Raw genomic sequence first — 19,199 nt, 5'->3', positions numbered from 1 at the left:
CGTGACCGCCGGCCTGCCGCTAGCCCGTCAGCAATATGGCGTCTTCCAGGGGCGACGGCTGGGCCGGCCCGAGCTGGCGGCGACCGGGTATTGTGGCCGCCGCGGAAGGGCCTTACCCTGCGGAAGCGGAAGCCGGGGCCGAGGGCCTCTATGTCGCCGTGGAGCGTTGCCCCCTTTGCAACAGCACGCGCCGCCGCCTGACCTGTGCCAAGTGCGTCCGCAGCGGCGACTTCGTTTTCTTCGATGGCCGCGATTCTGAGCGGTGGGTGCCTGTCAGGACGGGGCTGGGTTGGGGCCTGGATTGTTGGCCTTATTTTTTTTGCCGGTGTCTCCCGAGGGGGCAGGATTAAAGGTCCGAAACGCAAAGGTTCCAAAATTCCGTAGTAGTTACTTAAAGGGAGTGGATAAACCTTGCTCCCAATTCTCTGGCCGATAGGTGCTGATGCTATATATCAGGGGTCTTCAAACTCGGCCCTTTTATGACTCATGGACTTCAACTCCCAGAATTCCTCAGCCAGCATGCCTGGCTGAGAAATTCTGGGAGTTAAAGTCCATGAGTCATAAAAGGGCCGAGTTTGAAGACCTCTGCTATATATTTAGCTCCTCTTGATCGCACATCACACCGTACTACAGACCAGCCAACCGCACTTTATTGTTTGATGTGTAACCTCTGTGGCTAACTTATGTTGTAGTGGATTGTGGGAAGTGACAAATTGGATCAATTAAATTATCTGTGCTTAAAGTGACTATGGACAAGTGTGATGTGCACACCCAGCCATTGAGTCTATAATGGAACATAAGTCTTGTCAAGCATTTTTATAATTAAAGGGATCTGTGAAAGCCAGTTGCAAGGTGTTCATTTCTCAAATCCTGAGAAGGACTTGAGAATAAATGAATGAAAGATTTGTGAGCGCGGGTTATATTTGCTGGATGCTTAGTTCCAATTTTCAGTAGTCAGTACAATCAGTGGTCAAATATGATGGAACCAAGAGTCCTACTTTTCCATCTCTGAGGTCAACTTAATAAGATTGTTTCTGAGTGACCTCTTTGTAGTCACTGATCCATGAGGAACTTCTGTGTGTATTGAAGGGTTCCAGGACATAATGCAACAGAAAACATACTTAAAGCTACTGTGGCATCAGACAAAGAATGACACTAAATATAAGTAAGAGTTTGTGCTGAGATTATACCATGATAGTAATAGGGGTAAACAAGTTCACTTTATTATATTTCTGGATAACTGCCCAATAACATTTAAAATAACTTGGTCACTATTAAAGAAATCATCCTGGAAGCTGGTCTGCTGGAGTGTTGCTAAGCATCTATAGAATAAAATCTCTTATTCACTTGGATACTGGTTAGCCAATTTCTGCAGAGATAATAAAAGCTTAGCCTTGAGTTTTCTGGGATTGATTTGAGCTTGAGTTCCAGAAGAAGTGGACAGTGTCCTCTGTGCCATTAGCATTACTTTATATGAATGAGATCTCTACCCTACATTATTGGTGAAAGCATCTGGAGAAGTCACAGGAGGTTAAATGCAATTAGTGGTAAGTGCATCCTTTAGTGAAGATATGCTACCGTGTTTCCGTGAAAGTAAGACTCTGTTTTACTTTCTTTTGGGTTCTGAAGTAAGCACTAGGTTTTACTTTCGGGGAGGGCTTAGTTTTTGCAGGTACCGGTACCAGTAGTCTGTGACTGTGCAGGGGTGGGCCGGGGCCTGTGCATGGAGTGGAGAAGCAACATGGCGAGAGTGGTGGCGGACCTGGTACAGTACCAGTGTGGCTGTAGTGGGTGGTGGCAAAAAGGGCACAGAGTCTGGTGTGGGGCAAGTCGGCCCAGATCCAGAGTGCCACCCCCCCCACCCCCCGCTGGCCTGCCAGGGCCCTTCGCCAATGGTCGCCATTGGAATCGCGCCGGCCTCGCCTCTGCCTTTGGGCTGCCTGAGTGCCAGCCTGCACGCCTACTTGGTGCTGCAGGCGCCAGGCTAAGGGCTGAACCTGGTGCTGTTCGGGCCTTGGCAGGCACTGCAGCTCTCATATCAGCTGGTCGCTTTTGGTGGCAGGAGGGTGGAGTTGCTTCCCTTCACCTGCTGGACACCTGCCGAAAGCAGCCCAAAGGCGGAGGCATGGCCAGTGTGGTTCCACTGGCGGCCGCTGGTGAAGGACCCTGGCAGGCTGGCAACGGGGCAGCACTCTGGATCTGGGCTGACTCACCCTGCGCCAGGCAGGAACAGCTCAGCAACCCAGGCCAGAGCAGCACAGCCAGGAGGGCAAAGAGCCCTGCAAAGTAGAAGCAGCATGGGCAGCTACTTGGTTGTCACACGGCACCTGACGCGGCTGAGAAAGGTCCCAGCAGCAGTAGGGCCAGCAGGCAGGGCAGGTGGAGGCTGGGGCTCGCCGAGGGGTTGGTTCATTGCGGCCACAGGCAAGCAAATGGTGGGATAGAGAGGGCGGTGCCAGCTGTTGCCGGTTCCACCGGCGGCTGCTGGCAAAGGGCCCTGGCAGGCTGGAGGTGGGGGGGGGGCGCTCTGGCTGTCGCACAGAAGAGCTGGGCTGACTCGCCCCACCCCGCGCTAGGGCTTACTTTCTGGGAAGGGCTTATATTAGGCCCACCCACTCCAAAAAAATCAGCTGGGGCTTACTTTTGGAGTAGGGTTTACTTTCGAGGAAACACGGTATCTTCTGTCTTGAAAGTAGTGATGGAGTGTCTATTATTCAAGAAACCATTGCTCAATTTACAGATTACAGAATAACCGTTGGAAGGGACCTTGGAGGTCTTCTAGTCCAGGAGTCTTCAACCTTGGCCCTTTTTATGACTTGTGGACTTCAACTCCCAGAATTCCTCAGCCAGGCACACTGGCTGAGAAATCCTGGGAGTTGAAGTCCACAAGTCATAAAAAGGCCAAGGTTGAAAAGCCCTGTTCTAGTCCAACCCTGTCCTGTACTATTTTCTATACCTTACTCTATACCATTCTGGACAACTGAACGAGGACTAAGTATTTCTAACTCCATGTAGCAATACAGTGCAGGTTTACTTACAAGTAAGTTTTCTTCAGTTCAGTGGGTTCAGTACTGTGCCCATAGTTTCCCTATTCCAAGTTCTTTAAGTATGGAAAGACTGCTTTCAAGCATTTTACAAACATATATTTTTTTAATTGTATGCCGCCCAAAGTTGCTTAGGAGTTGGGTGATCCTTGAAATACATACATAAACAGACCTTTCTGAGAGGTGGATTAGTATATGGCTTTCTCTTATTGAGCGAGAATTTTTAACAGGTCAAATATTTCTGCCCTCTTACATACCAGCTAGATTGATAGGATGCATGTTGGATTTTAATTATTTACTACAAATACTGTCACTTTATCTTTTTGTCTATAAAGCTTCCAGCATGACTTGTCCATCACAGTAATGAAATGCAAATATTAAATGACAAGATAAACAGCCAGCATCAAAAACATAAATTGGCAAAAAGTCATTACATGTTCTCCTTCATCTTGATTTTTGAAAGAGCATTGCCTTCACTGTTGAAAAATATTGTCAGCAATGGAACAATATTTCTCAACTGAAAGAGCATTCCACAGAGATAGCATGGTTATAAAAAGGTGGGTTTTAAATGTTTTGTATCTTTATTGGCTGTAACTGGAACTTACAGGACTTGCTGAAAATTAGAAATGATGAACAATATCTTCTTATACATGTTTATGTAGAAATCTCTCCCCTTCCTTGCTGAATGATTAGGTTGCATTATATTATTACCTGTGGTTAATTTACCCGAGTTTTATTCAATTTATCCAATTTCCTAGGGTCACAGGGATCATAAACCATTCACATAGACTGTGTTTGTGTAACAAACGTGCTAAAATGTAACTGGCTAATGGGTCAGTATGTCAGGTGGAAACAGTCAAAGGATTATTTCCAAGAAGGATTGTGAAGTCCTCATTAAGAGTAAATTCTGTCCCATTGAACATAGTGGATCTTAGCCTTACCTGTACAAAGAAAATAATTATTGTTTTATGTTATGCATTTTTAAAAAATAAATACACGTTTTCCATTGACAGCTTAAAATCAGTTGTGGTAGAACTTTTCATTAGAGTAAAGCAATAATGTTAGCTGCAGCCAAGCACAATAATTCCAAAGTTTCAGCCTATAAACTATCCTATTAATAGAATAAGTTATATTCAGGAACGGTAGTGAGATATAATCAAATATAATATAGCTGATTTTACACACACACACACAATATAATCCTTGTGTGTCTAATCACAATTAGTCAAAGTATTCTAGTAAATCTGTATAATATTAGTTTCTATGATTGTCAAGTTGGACATTTGTTATTTGAGGCCTAGCACAAGGTGTAATACCTGTTCCACCACATTTTTAAATGTGTATCAGTCTGTGTGTGTTTCAGTTGTGGAAAAAAATTGCATAGTCTTACCTGTAGAAAGGAAATCATTACTTTTGCATTATGCAAATTTTAAATAAAAATATTTTGCATCTAAGGCTGCCATTAAACAGTGAGAGATTGTTCATAGTGTCAGACCATAGAATACTAAAGATGGAATACTTACCGTACAACTTCATACTGTACAGCTTCACTAAATCAGTCAGATTTAATATGTAATTCGTGCTGATAAAATTCAATTCCTTTAAATATATTTTAATTTAATACAATAATCAAGTACCGTCTACACATAATTAAATAAAAGTTATTCAACCCCTTCTTTAAAAAAGTTTTGGAACTGCAGAACTGCATCCCAAAGTTAAGAGCAAGATAGCAATACCAATAGCACTTAGATTTATATACCGCTTCATAGCGCTTTACAGCCCTCTCTAAGCAGTTTATAGAGTCAGCATATTGACCCCAGCAATCTGGGTCCTCGTTTTACCAAACCCGGAAGGATGGAAGGCTGAGTCAACCTTGAGCCAGTGAGAATCGAACTGCTGAACTGCATTCTAACCACTGTGCTACCACCAAATAAGATCCAAAGGCCTCGTTTGTTCAAAACATACACAAACGATGACTCAGCATAACAAAACATCTTTAATGCAGTAGAATCTCCTTATCGTAAGTCAAAGATTACCTGTATTAGAATCAGGCAAATTACCTGTATTAGAATCAGGCAAATTTATTTAAGCTGATGTTAATATACAATCAATTTTCTGTGTATCTTATTGACTAATGGTACATAGGACAAACTTTTGTGATTTCCCAGACATCTGATACGTGAAGCTTAGTTTCTTCCTAGACTGAAATTTTATCAATTTTAAAAATAAATATACTTTTGGAAGAACAGATGCATCTGTTTAGGAATAATAATTTCCTGTTTAGGAATAATAATTATAGTGATTAATATTTAGTATGTTAGTATGTAGTCAGCCTGTTCTGTAGCTTTAAAGTAATAACACTAGTAACAGTTCAGATTTATGTGGAGAGTTCTTTATCGTAGTGTTTTAACCATTGACCAATGAGTCTCCCACTTTTTCAATTAATAGTCCCATAGGCCTTTTCTTTTGTGGGACCCAGTATGTGTAATACCTTGCTCAAGGAAGGTTGGTCTTCAGCAGAGCTTACAGCATTCTATCACTGGCTGAGCAGGATTCTTTGGCAAAGAGCTTTCAGCTTACATATTGCATAGCTTTTCTTCCATTCTAATTCTTTTTGTGCTTAAGCTTGACTTATTGTTATTTCATGGTTTATTTCTTTTTATGATATTGTTTTTCCATGGTGTTATTGATATATGTTTTATTATTCCAGTTGTATGAGTTATCTTAACGTTTGAATGCTATACCTAGTTGATAGGATTGACTCAGTGGGATTTACTTCTGAGTATACTTGCATAAGAATATATTGTAAAACGGTTTTCTTCAGTCTGGTGCATCTCCTTTAGATTGCTGCTCTGTATCTTCTATTATCTTCAGCTAGAATGATTGGTTTAACCTTTAGTTATTTGTAAAAATAATAAAGGTACGATATGAATAAATAAATTTGTTTGGATTCAGAGGACTTTAATACGATATAATATAATACATTGGAAGATATGTACAAGCCTGAAAGTTTTAATATTGCTATATAAAATTTGCCTTCCCAAATTCAGATAGGACAATCCTGTTTTATTGCATAAGTACAGGCTGTGATGTTTCATAGTTTTGAATTATTTATGATCTGGCATAGCTTTTATTGATTCCAATTTTCTAAAGACTAACATGATTATCCTGATTTTGGTGAAATCCAAGCTAAATAAGTTCACTACTCTTGCCTAAGAATTTTAATTTCTAGTTAGTTTGTTGATCAGCTAGTTGGCTACTAATGGATAATAATCTGCATTCTGCCATTTCTGTCTTAACAAGTCTAGTGCATATCCAGAAAATCTTCCAAGCGTCATTTCATTCATCTTGTTATTTATGAAGTGAATGACATGTTCAACATAGTATGTAAAAAGATAAAGTGATAATACTCTAAGCAAGGCCTTTCTAATATAGAGCTTATTCATATTCTTATTTATTGAGAAACACCTTTAAATGTTACTCTTTTCTAGGTTTTCTGAAAAAAAAGAGAGATTAAAGCACCTTAGAAAGAAACAGCATGAATTCCAGTCCCAGTAAGTCCCAATTCATTCTATTTTACTTTATTTATTTAAGCTTATGTTAATATACAATCAACTTAATTCATCTTAATCAATATAGACGTATATTTCTGGTTGCTAGTTAACGTTCTATTTCTTTTTCCACTCCTCCATTTTTTTAAATAGGTTGTTAAAAGCTATAGAGGGGAAGCAGATAGCTGATCAACTGGTGAGCCTTGCAGAATTCTTTCACTTCATATTTCAACTAGTTTTCCTTAGTGCTGTTATTCACGGTGCTCCTTGCATGGGAAGGGGACCAATAGTTATTCCTTATCATGCGTCTGTCTTATATGTACGTGATGGTGGCCATATTTTGTAAATAACTGAATTTCAGCCCAAATGAACAATGCTTATTATATCTATAAAGGTTGGGTGCTTAAGATAGATTATATTCAAATAAATCTCTTTTGGAATATCAGAATACTGTTCTGACTTTACCTAAAGCTGGTGCTATTCCAGGCATTCCAAAAAGTGCTCATAGCTCAAAATTGCCCTACTTCAAGCTTGCACTTGAAACAAGATGGTTTCAAGTTCAAAACACCTACAGGAGGGTTATAGTAGTGCTAGAAAATTTCCAATAAAGTTGGAGCAATTTTTTCCAATCTTAAATCATTTTGTACACTGTTATTAAATAGTACAATAGTAGGATATTTTAAAAAGGATATTAGTTGCTCTTAAGTTTGATGTAAGATTTGTGCTTATTGAAAGTGGCACTGGGCTCCCCTGATATGTCCCTGTCTGATATAGAGGTTTTTGTAAGGATTTGACTGCCATTGTTATTTGAGGGGCTGGCACAGTGGTTCAGTCATTTAAGATGCTGGGATTGTCGGCTGGAAAGCTGGCAGCCCAGGTTCAAGACCCGAGTGCCATGTGACGGGGTGAGCTCCTGTCCTCACCCCACCTCCTGCCAACCTAGCAATTTGAAAGCATGCAAATGCAAGTAGATAAATAGGCACCACTGTGGTGGGAAGGTAACAGTGCCTGTGACATCATGCTGGCCACATGACTGCGGCAGTGTCTTTGGATAGCGCTGTCTCAATGGCCTTGAAATGGAGTTAAGCACCGCCCCTTATAGTCGGCAACGACTAACGGAATAAAATCTGCAGGGATTCCTTTACCTTTTTTTTTACCTTGTTATTTGAGGATCACTGCAGCTTGGCTTAGAGAAACTTTCTACTTCTGAGACGGTACCTAAAGAACTAGCAGATACCGTATATACTTGAGTATAAGCCGAATTTTTCAGCCCACTTTTTGGGCTGAAAAATTCCACTTCGGCTTATACTCCAGTCAACAAAAAAAACTTACCGAGGACTTGTGCGCGGCCGAGGCTTTGGTGCTTCCGGGATCGCGCGCACCTCTCCCAAGCCACCGCCGTCCGAGACCTGCAGGTCTCCGTTCCTCCGCGCCCTGCCTGCCTGCTTCTTTCAGCTGTCTGCCCATCAGCTGTCCATAGGGATGCTGCAAAGCTCTCCTTCTCTAGGCCTTGGACTCCCTCCTGGCTGAAGAGTAGATGAACCAAGCCAGCAAGGAGACAAAATGTTTCTGCAGCTGTTTTTCCTCTGAAGGTTTTTTTTGTTTTTTTTTTTTAAAGTAATCTCCGAAGGTTATGCCAGAAAATGGAGGACGCTGGGTCTTTGCAAGCTTTAGCTGTCCGCCTGGCTGCCTGAAGGCCGCCCTTTTCAGGCAGTCTGACAGACAGCTAAAACTTGCAAAGACCCAGCGTCCTCCATTTTCTGGCACAACTTTTAGGGATTTATTATTATTATTCCTACTACTACTATTACTACTACTACTACTTCAGGAGTAAAAAGTTGCAGAAAAAAATTCTCTCCTTACTAGCTTAGTTCCTCTACTCTTCCATCTGGAGCCAAGGTAAGATTTTAAAAAGGGATATTGGTTGGAAGGCAGAGGGAGAGTTTAGTTTTAGCATCTAAAAAAAGGGGGGGGGGGAAATCAGCGAGTACATCCCAACCAGCTTTTTATGTTTTTGTTATTGAAGAAATATGGGGGAGGGGGAGGGGTTCTGGGGTGGGTTGGGGAGGGGATAATATTGTAACTTCAATAAAAATTTTCAATAAAAAAAAAAGAAATATGGCTTTCTGGGGGAAGGTGGGGAGGGCGTTAAGGAAGGAAAGGGTTTTTGGAAGCTCGTCCTGAAGCTGCCTTTTGTGCAAGGGGCCTTTTCTCAAAGCCTAGAGAGGCAGCTTTGTTGCCTCCCCGTAGACAGCTGATGGGCGAACACCAAAAGCTCCAAAAGGCTAGGGAACTAGTCCCAGAACACCTTGGTAGAAGGAAGGGCAGAGGCAGAATTGGGAAAGAGGTAAGACAGGGTTTTCCTTCCCAGATGTTTCTCTTTGGCAAGACAGCCAGCTGTGCTGAAGCCCAGTATCTGGGGGTGGGGGAGACCTGAGGCAGGCGGGCTGGTGCTTGCATTAGGCCTCCCAGGATCCCAGAGGCTTGCAGAGCGCGGATCCAGCCTCCGAGGCATGCAGAACGGCGGATCGGCTTATACTCGAGTCAACAACTTTTCCCAGTTTTTGGGGGTGAAATTGGGGGTCTCGGCTTATACTCGAGTCGGCTTATACTCAAGTATATACGGTAATAAGATTCTATAGCTTGCATTAGACAGTTTGGTTGCAGTATCAATCATTCTGTTATGTAATTCTCTTCTGAACTGAAGGTAAAACTAAAATGCAGCACAACCAAAGCATAGATGGTTAATTGTGATGTCAAATTGAAAAGTAAATCTAGGGCATCCTAATTACTTAATGTTCCCTTTACAGTGGCCTCAGCAACTTCTGGGTTGCTGATTAAACTGAATGGATTTTGGAAATGGAGTTAGCCATCTGTTTACTTTGACTAAAATTATTTTTTTTTAAATGCAAAAATTGTTTACAGAGATCCTAATATGTGTTCTTTTATAGATGTATTTTTATCCAGTGCAAAGATCCTAATAGATGTTCTTCTTCTTTCAGAGATGGAAAATAATGTCTTGCAAGATGAGAATTGAGCAGCTGAAGCAAACAATATGCAAAGAAAATGAAGAAATAGTAAAAAGTAAATGATGGTTGCAGAAGTCTTGGCAGATTCCTGTTATGGAATTCCTATTCTGTACCCATATCTTCTCTGATAATTGTACAAAGTTAATTTAACCAGTTTCATTAACTTACCAAAGCTTCTTTGATAAAAGGAGTAATGGTGTAAAAGATTATTGCCTTCATATTTCAAATTTTCCTTTGCACTCCTGTGCTGTTTATTTATTTATTTTATGTATTTACTTAAAGATTTATATGGCCACCCATTCACTCTCATTGACTCTGGGCAGCTTACAAACAATTAAAAAAACAAATACAAAAGATTATAAAACAGTAACCCCATCCCCCACCCCCACTACTACTATGAAGTATTATTGGGTGTATGAACTAAATATATTTAATATGTAAAATTGATTAGCCAAATAGGCCTACCTGGCATTTAGGGCAGGACTTTTCAACCTTTTCACCCATTGTACCACTTTTAGGATATGGTAATATCCGAGTACCACCAGTCACCTAGCAAGGTGTCAAAAACTTGATGACCAAAAAAAAGGAAAAAAGTGATGAAGTACAGGTAGTCCTCGACTTACAACAGTTTGCTTAGTGACTGAAGTTACAGTGGCACTGAAAAAAGAGGTCCCCCCAGCCACAGCTGAGCAAGATATGTGCCTGCCCGCCCGGCGGCGCTCTTCCTCCTGTCTGAGGTTTTCATTGTTGTGAGCATTTCTGTTGAGGATTGGCAATGGGGGTGGGGTGGGGGTTTGGTTTTTATTTCCCCCCCCATCTGCTGGGTTGTTGCAGCAGGTTTTGGTCACTTCACATGACCCTGGGACACTGACCATCATAAATATGAATCAGTTGCCAAGCATCTGAATGTAAATCACAAGACCCTGGAGATGCTGCAACATTCCAGCTGATCGGTGCTTCTTCTGGGCTCAGCAGAAGCACCAGGATCAGCGCCGAGCTCCAGCCCCGAAGAAGCGCCGATCAGCTGGAAAGTGGCACTGATCCTGGCGCTTCCGCTGAGCCCTGACAGCCTTGCAGCTCCAGAGCCATCTCTCGCTCAGGCTTGTGCGGTGCTGCCACCGGTTCAGCTCATTCCCCTCCCGTGCTACCACTTTTCTAGGATGGTCACGTACCACCTGCCAGGTGCCAATGTACTACAGGTGGCACCCGTACCACTGGTTGAAAAGCCCTGATTTAGGGTACACCCTCAAGTGAGCTTCCAGAATTCTTTGATACTAGTCGAGGTTCTTTGGGCAACATGCAGCATTTTCAATACATAACAGGGTCAGAGCAGGTACATAATTTGAAAACCAATGTTCTAGTTCAAAGAGAATTATTTGACTGCATATACAAAATGTTTCTTGTTTTATGTGAAAATAACATATGTTCTTTCACAATAATAACATATTAAAATGTAGGCAACATTTTAGAAATTATCTGTATTTTGAGTGAAATCTTAATACTACAAAGCAAGAAGTCCATGGAAAATGCATTCTCAGTCTAGTATTTTTTTCTGGTGGTGTTGAAGAATACTATTAGGTGGTGGGATATATAATCTCTCTTTTTTTAATTGTTCATTTATGAAAATTATTCCTTGCTTTTCTACTTATATAAGACTTGAGAGCAGCACACATTTAAAACAAAAATACCAGATTAAACTGTAGCATTAAAATCTATAAAATCAGTTAATGAAGAAAGATGCCTCCTTACTGTGTTTTTAAAATATTGGTGCTTGATGACTTAAATGCATCTCCCTAGAGAGGACATTCCATAGCTTGTGAGAAACACAGTGAGATATCTTCAGAACTTCTACTGGTTTATGTGATGTGGCAGTGGTCCTCAAATAATTAAGCTCTGTGGTGCTTAAGGCTTTAAAGGTCAGCATCTTGGAATGTAACCAAGATGTATATAACCATCTCTGTCCAACCTACTCAAGAAGGGTTGTACCAATAGCAATAGTGCATAGACTTACATACCGCTTCACAGTGCTTTATAGCCCTATCTAAGCAGTTTACAGAGCATATTGTCCCCCCAACAATCTGGGTCCTCATTTTACCAACCTCGGAACGATGGAACGCTGAGTCAGCCTTGAGCTGGTGAGACTCAAACTGCCAAACTGCTGGCAGTCAACAGCCAGGAATCAGCGGAAGTAGCTGCAGTACTACATTTTAACCACTGCGCCACCTTGGCTCTTGTAGCTGTTGCTATGGTGGAAATTGTGTAAAGGTGATCCTTACCATAGTCATGTCTTGGGAATGCAATGACAACTAAAGATCACTACCTGAGTGCAGCTCAGTCCCAAACAGGCTGAACATCAGTTTCCGTCCTCTCCAGATCAGCAGCTAAAATATTGGGATAACTCCATCAGAGGATTATTTTAATAACTCAGATTAGATTTATGAATGCTGTCTGCCCTGAAATCTTAATAACTTCCTATTACTTCTGCCAAATTTTCTTTTGATTAGGGGGAGTAGACCTGCAAACGAAATACTGGGCTGCAGCTGGCTTTGTTTTTCTTTTCTAGGAGGCTCTGTTGGGCCTAGAAGTTTTACTCAAGATCAAGATAATGCTGGAAATGGTTGTTTAGTCTTGCAGCATGTCAATTTCTGTTTTTCTTTAAAAACTTTTTTAGTGTGATAAATTAGGTGGGACAAGGTAACATTGGCATCCTAAAATGCTATGCTGTGGGTTTCAGGTTTAATCCTGCTTTGAGATCCCAGACACTGCTTTATTTCACAGTCATTACATATTTCTATTAAAGATACAATGTATAATTTTGCATATTTAAGTAATATAATTTATTCATACATTATCTATTGAGTAATTAGCTGCACCATTTTGGGAGTCTTCCAAAGATTTACTTTTGCCTGTGTTGTTCTAGATTCAGAGTGGCTTCTTAGGATCAAAGATGAGAACCAGAAACTTTACCGAAGGGCTCATCGCCATCAGGAGAAAAAGGAGAAAATCCAGAAGCACAACTGCAAGCTTGGAGATCTAGTAGAGAAGAAGAACTATGACTTGAGAAGTCATCACGAGCATCTGGCAGATCTCCGGCGGTCACATGTCCTGGAATTAACCTCTGTTATATTCCCTATTGAGGAAGTGAAAATTGGTATGAGGTAGGCAGGAAGAGTAGTGTGGCTGATGTGGTTAACCATATATTCAGGAAGTGATTCATGTTCATAGTCTATATCAGGGGTGTCAGACTCAATTTCATTGAGGGCCGCATCAGCATTGCGGTTGCCCTCAGGGGGCCGGGTGGGTATGGCCTGGGTAGGCGTGGCCTACTGGGTGGGCGTGGCTAGAGTGCGTATGGCCTACTGGGTGGGCGTGGCCAGCTCTACATCGTTCTCATCAAGGGTGCCTATGGGGGCCTGGGCAGGAGTAGGACAGATCTGAGGGTCTCTGGGCCAGGGCCAAGGCAGTGGGGGCCATTCCCTCACTGTTTCCAGGATGGCTTCGCGGGCCACATGAAACCACGTTGCGGGCCAGATCCGGCCCCCGGGCCTTGTGTTTGACATGTCTGGTCTATATAGAAGAAATGTGATTTCTACATACTTTTGTAATGAGGGGCGGAAAACCAGAAGGCAGTGACACAGAAGATGCACTGAATTTATTTATTTTATTGCGTTTATATACCGCCCTTTCCCTGAGATGTTCTCTGGTTATTCGAAAACAAGCCTCACTGAAACCAATTGAATTTACTTCTTTAAATTGAAGTATCTATTTAATTTGTATTCTCCCTTTCTTACGGTAGTTTTTCCTCATAATGCTGAGATGATTAGGTTGAGAATTCATTACTGGTTTAGGATCTTTGGAAGCTTCAGTACCATACAATATTAGTTATATTGTTTAGCAAATATCTTATTGTTTGGAATGACTCAACTGAGCCCGTGGATAGTTGGCAGAGTTGGAATACTGGCACATAGCCACAAATTCAGGTAGTCCTTAACTTACAACAGTTTGTTTAGTGACCATTCAAAGTTACAACTGTGCTGAAAAAAATAACTTACCGTATTTTCCGGCGTATAAGACGACTTTTTAACCCATGAAAATCATCTCAAAAGTTGGGGGGTCGTCTTATACGCCCAGTTGTCTTATACGCCGGAAAATCAGCGAGCCCGGGAAGGCACGCCCTCCCCTCTCACTGTGGAGGAAGCAGGGCAGGCTGGTGTCTGGCGGGAGCCGGCAGGGCAGTCCTGCGCACGCGCGCGCTCCCCAGCTGTTAAGGAGCACTCCTTAGCAGCCGGGGAGTGCGCGCGTGTGCAGGATTGCCCTGCCGGCTCCCGCCCGACGCTCTTCCCTCTTGAGGCAGCATCGCTCCCCAGCTCCTAAGGAGTCCTTGGGGATGCTGCCTCAAGAGGGAAGAGCATCGGGCGGGAGACGGCAGGGCAGTCCTGCACACGCGCGCACTCCCTGGCTGCTAAGGAGCGCTCCTTAGCAGCCGGGGAGTGCGCGTGTGTGCAGGACTGCCCTGCTGGCTCCCGCCCGACGCTCTTCCCTCTTGAGGCAGCATCGCTCCCCGGCTCCTAACGTAACAATTGCAGTGATTCACGTAACTGTGGCAAGAAAGGTAAAATGGAGCAAAAGTCACTCAATAAATGTCTTCCTTGGCAGCAGAATTTTGGAGCTCGATTGTAGTCGTAAGTAGTGGACCACCTGTATACAAGATTATAATCGACATGTTTGCGTAGAAAGGACATAATTAAGGGGATTTCAGAAGTATTAGTTTGGAAAGGCCAACATCAGACTGTCACATAGGTAGATAGCATTCTATTTATTTATCCCCTTTTCAACAGAAAGCCCTCCCTCTAAACTCCTTTCTTAAGTGTCGGTCAAATGAGGTGGGATCTTTTCTTGAAATGGGTTGCTTGGGCTGAAGCTCGTCAATCTGTTGTTGAAAATTCTTAGATAGTTGTAGTCTCTTTTCTAAGTAAGCTTCGCTGCCTGTTCTTCTCTAGAAGTAGCAAATACTCTGAAGGAGTAGATTCTTTTTTCAGACCTTGTTCCAATTCTTCTTGTTTCTTCTCTTGAAGTAGAAAAGTGAAACACTTTCACTTTTATTTCTACAAAGCTGAACAGGTTGTTTAACGTTATCTAGTCTAGTAAAACACCTGCAAGCAAACCAAGTTCAGAGAAGACAAGGATTCCACAACTCAGAATCTTTCCTCATAATCTTCACTGATTCTGCTAACTTTCTTTTATTCTTCTTATTTGACGTATCCTCTGTATACCTTTTCCTTTTCTACTAAAATAGGAATTATAATTACTGTTCCCCATCCTGGAATGGAGATTTCTCAAAATGCATTGTTTGTGGAGATGTCTATAACTTCTTACCAGACCCGGCTCAAAAGTAGGGCATACTTTGCTCCTGAATATAATAGCTGAGAGAAAGGACTTTTAGCACTCAGCCAGTACTATATGTTTTCCTATTTCTGTTCTAGTAAGGTGCCTATCTGGCACTTTCTTAGTTTCATAGAATCTGAGTTTTTAATAATTAAGTGTTTGAAGTGCTTTAAATACAGTTCCAAGCATGTGCTGTGAAGTGTAGCAGTGGGCCCTTTATATAGAGGTGGGGAACAGACAAGCAGGTCCAAGTGTCAGGAGGCTAATGGAAATAAGAAAAATACAGTATAGCAATTTATTCACATTTGGCCCTTCATGGTCTCAAAAGAGAGAGCCTTAAAATAAATACACTTTCCCTGGAAACGTCCATTTGTCATCAGATTCCAGTGTCCATTATGAGAAATGAGTTGTCTTGATAGTAGCAGTTTATGTCTTTTGGTCTTTCTTTCCCCGATTTGGAATTATAGATTCAGCTGAAGAAGTTTAGGCAGTCCTTTTCCTTTACAAGAATCAGCTGCTTTGCTCCCCATCTTGACATTCTTGCTGGAGGAAACTGATTAGCAAAATGCATCAGGGAAGTGAGTTATTTCATGGCCAGGCCTTTTTGAAGAGTTAGGGAGATTTTACGGGCATCAGTAGAGAAGGTTAGCAGCGTTTCTTCCATCTTTGGCTTGCTCTGCATCATCAACTGCTTGCTTGCTATATCCTTAGTTATCCCGTTTCCTCCCTTCTCAGAAGCCCTACTCATCTCGAAGCTCACCAGGCACTGAGTCTGAACGTATTCATTCCTTAATAATAAGGCTTACTGCCAAGAAAATGGGTGTTTTTCCCTCCCCGCATAGACGGCACAGAGCTGCAAACATAGTGCTTTTCTGTAACTTTTTAAAACAATGCCACCTTTTCCTATCGTGCACACTCTGAAACCTCTTCTTGGAATAAAATCTGAACTCCTGTGTAATCGTTTTAGTAACCATTCCTTGCCTTTCCTCTAGGGACTCCACAGATGTATCTTCAGAGAGTGACAATGCCATGACCTCTAGCACAGTAAGCAAGCTTGCAGAAGCCAGGAGGACCACCTATCTTTCTGGGCGATGGGTGTGTGATGACCATAATGGAGACACCAGCATTGGCATCACAGGGCCTTGGATAACCCTTCCCAACAATGGGGATTACTCCGCTTACTACAATTGGGTAGAAGAGAAGAAGACCACACAAGGACCAGGTAATGGGCTAGGCGTCATTTAAACTATTTTGAGTCTCAGGGAGCCAGCTTCTTCATCAATTTTTTAAATTAATATTGAGATGCAAATCCAATGATCTTGCACAGATATTTGGCATATTGAAATGTAGGAAAAGCACAGGGATACCATAAGCGGCCTTCTGAGCCACGATTTTCATGGGGAGCCTAAGAATTGCAAAGCATGATATTGGCTAGAGAGTTTCCCCAAAGCATATTTTTAGCTCTCATAGTTGAGAAGATGATTGCTCATTAACTGGCACTATTTCTCAGAATTCTCAGAAGCAAACAGATTGACTGATCTCAATGCTTTGGCAACCCTGGGTGCCAAAAAAACCCCAAAACCCTTAGAGATCTCACACAAGAACTTTAGCGACACTTGGTGAACTTGTGAGATTTTACAAAGGTAATTTTTAAAAAGTTTATTTAAATTTGAGATTCCACAAGTAACATTCATAGTTGTTATGGGTACCTTGTTCTCTATGAGTACCATATTGTGAATCCTTGGGCTTTGCCTTTTCTGGTGTGGCCATGAAAATTGATTTTTTTTCCTTCTGTTCCAGACATGGAGCATAACAATCCTGCTTATACCATCAGTGCTGCTTTGTGCTATGCAACTCAGCTGACTAACATTTTGTCACTTATACTGGATGTAAACCTTCCCAAAAAGCTATATAACAGGTAAGGAATCTAGAAGGAGCTAGAACACGTGCAAAAACGTTTATTGAGAACATTATTTATTTATTTATTTATTTAATTTTTATACCGCCCTTCTCCCGAGGGACTCAGGGCGGTGAATGACGCTCTAGGAATTGTAACCATTATAACCTATCACTTTATATACACCAAATTTTGAGTTCTAAGATTTTGCAGAAATACTAATAACTGTAGATTGACAGACTGCCAAGAATATGCATGGATACTGAGATGGTAATAAAACTTTAGAGATGGTGGATAGCAAAACCTCTTGTGACTTCATTAAAAAAAACTGACTACCCAGGGCTGCAACATTCCTGGCATTTATATCATTGGAGTAGGTGGGCACTAAATTTCATTTCCCTCTCCCTCTCCCCCCCGCCTCTGTTAGCTCTCCCAACAAATCTATTTTGCCAAATCAGAGAGATCCAAAAGATGTTTATTTGCCTTGAGTCCTTGTTCAAGATTTTATGCCTTAATGTTTGCCCCTTAATATATTTTGCAGTGAGTTCTGCGGAGAAAATCTTAGCAGGAGGAAATTCACCTGGGCAGTGAAAAAGCTAAATGCCAATATCCTTTACCTTTGCTTTTCTCAGGTAGTTTTCATTTGGTTTCTTTTCCTTCTTGGAAGGCTTTACATTGTTTCCTCCTCATCTTTCAAGTCCTGCCTGATGAGTATTCTGCTTTCCTTCATATGCTTTTCCAGCATGTCAATTTAGATCTTCTGCACCCTCTGCATACACTCAGAAACTTGATGTACTTGGTCAGTCCTGAGACAGAACATTTGGGAAGGTAAGAAACAGTTCAATAACAAATGCCCCACTTTCTTCCCTGCCATCAGATGCTTTCTAGAAGAGCCTCCTAGCAACCCTTCTCTGTATCAGATATCACTGTAAACAGTGGTGAAGTTTGATAAATACTGTATATTCAACACCTGACACCAATAACATCCACTCTGAACGTCACCAACTCCCAAGTCAGAGAGAAAAGAGAATTTGGTCCTGCAATATGAGATGGGCCTTTTCAGTTACAGATGTACTTTGTTAAGGAATTATGAATTTCCAGGTAAAATAGTAGGAGTAAGTTTCTGACTTCAGTCGATAGCTTACCTATTTTTCAGTTTTTCTCATTGTGACAAGGGATTGAACGTTGTCTCAGTTCTGCATGAACTGCCCTATCCCATAGAAAACCAACACTTCTTGTAACTTGATGCTTTATGGGGTCTTCACAGTATTTATTCCCTTATTCTGTGATATGTTTTAAAATTCTTGCTCCATCATGCAAGCTTGCTCCAAATGAGATTTTGAGTCAGTTGCTCAGCCCAAGTGTCACATCCTCAGCTTTGACTTTTACTTCAGCTCATACATGTGTGCTTATTTTCCCCCCCCCACACACTCCATTTTTGCTACCAATTGTGTGATCAAGCATCTCTTCCTCCCCTCCCCCTTGCTCCCTCTCCCCCTTCCCCTCCCCCAACAGGTCTGGACCATTTGAGATCAGTGCTGATTTGGAAGATTCCATGGAGTTTGTGGACCCCAGCGGTGCTGGTGAAACAGATGAGAGTGGAGATGAACACATAAGTGATGAAGAAACTGACCTTGGAACAGACTGGGAGAACCTACCCAGCCCACGGTTCTGTGATATCCCCTCCCAGCCAGTAGAGATGCTACAGAGCCAGAGCACGCAGGCTTCTCAACCAATAGCCAGCAGCAGTGCTGGTGGCATGATCTCCTCGGCAGCAGCCTCGGTTACCTCTTGGTTTAAGGCATACACTGGACACCGCTAAGAAATAGTTGGGCCTCTATGACCCACCGTCACTGTAGAAGACTTTGTGATTCAGTTCGGTAGTGCCTGGAACGGGGTGGGGTGGGGTGGGGAAAGGGTGTGTGTCTGACTTTCATTTGCAGAAGCTCCAGCAGCTCTTGGTTTGCCCATGCTGTGAAGTTCCTCCCGTTTTCTGACACCTGCGACGGAATTCAGCAGCTCTGAGTCACAGTCTTTTTTTGTGTGCCGAAAAGAATTACCTGAACATTTTATTTCTAGTCTGCATTTTCTAAAAGAAGCTAAGAAAGGCAATCGCTTGAAGCGTGGAGACAGGAAGAGAATCATGGAAGAAAGCAATCTGAGAGTCATGCAAATGCTTAAACTCATCCTGGTCAATCAGTTCCAGCAATGCCCTTGGACTTCTTGGTTTTGTGGAGTGTGCATCATTTACAAACTTACCACAGAAATGTACATTTCAGGAACCTTCTGGCAA

The 19,199-nt window shown here is 42.1% G+C and overlaps 1 protein-coding gene across 2 annotated transcripts; it reads left to right on the top strand.

Annotated features, from left to right (window-relative positions):
- On the top strand, nt 1-18,791 carry ATG14 (autophagy related 14). Of its 2 annotated transcripts, none has more exons than XM_081314823.1 (10): nt 1-211; nt 6,536-6,598; nt 6,749-6,791; nt 9,598-9,679; nt 12,545-12,782; nt 16,002-16,231; nt 16,810-16,927; nt 17,448-17,538; nt 17,649-17,734; nt 18,422-18,791. In XM_081314823.1, exons 1-10 carry the CDS (start codon nt 36-38, stop codon nt 18,726-18,728), a joined length of 1,434 nt encoding a protein of 477 aa, XP_081170949.1. In that variant the 5' UTR covers nt 1-35; the 3' UTR covers nt 18,729-18,791. The 2 variants fall into 2 exon arrangements, with proteins under 2 accessions (XP_081170949.1, XP_081170948.1); XM_081314822.1 differs by having other exon boundaries at nt 1-262.
- The last annotated feature ends 408 nt before the right edge of the window (nt 18,792-19,199 follow it).

The sequence above is a fragment of the Vipera berus genome, assembly GCF_964194415.1.
Source record: "Vipera berus genome assembly, chromosome: 1".
Classification (NCBI taxonomy): Eukaryota; Metazoa; Chordata; class Lepidosauria; order Squamata; family Viperidae; genus Vipera; species Vipera berus.
Note: the sequence above shows the minus strand (reverse complement) of the source record. Positions and strands in the feature narration are given on the sequence as shown.

What these genes read in the sequence shown, in the direction of transcription:
- ATG14 (XM_081314822.1), top strand. Translation starts at nt 36, where the DNA reads ATGGCGTCTTCCAGGGGCGACGGCTGGGCCGGCCCGAGCTGGCGGCGA. An exon ending in CAGCATGAATTCCAGTCCCA is followed by an intron (nt 6,599 to 6,748) that starts GTAAGTCCCAAT and finishes TTTTTTAAATAG; the next exon opens with GTTGTTAAAAGCTATAGAGG. An exon ending in GAAGACCACACAAGGACCAG is followed by an intron (nt 16,232 to 16,809) that starts GTAATGGGCTAG and finishes CTTCTGTTCCAG; the next exon opens with ACATGGAGCATAACAATCCT.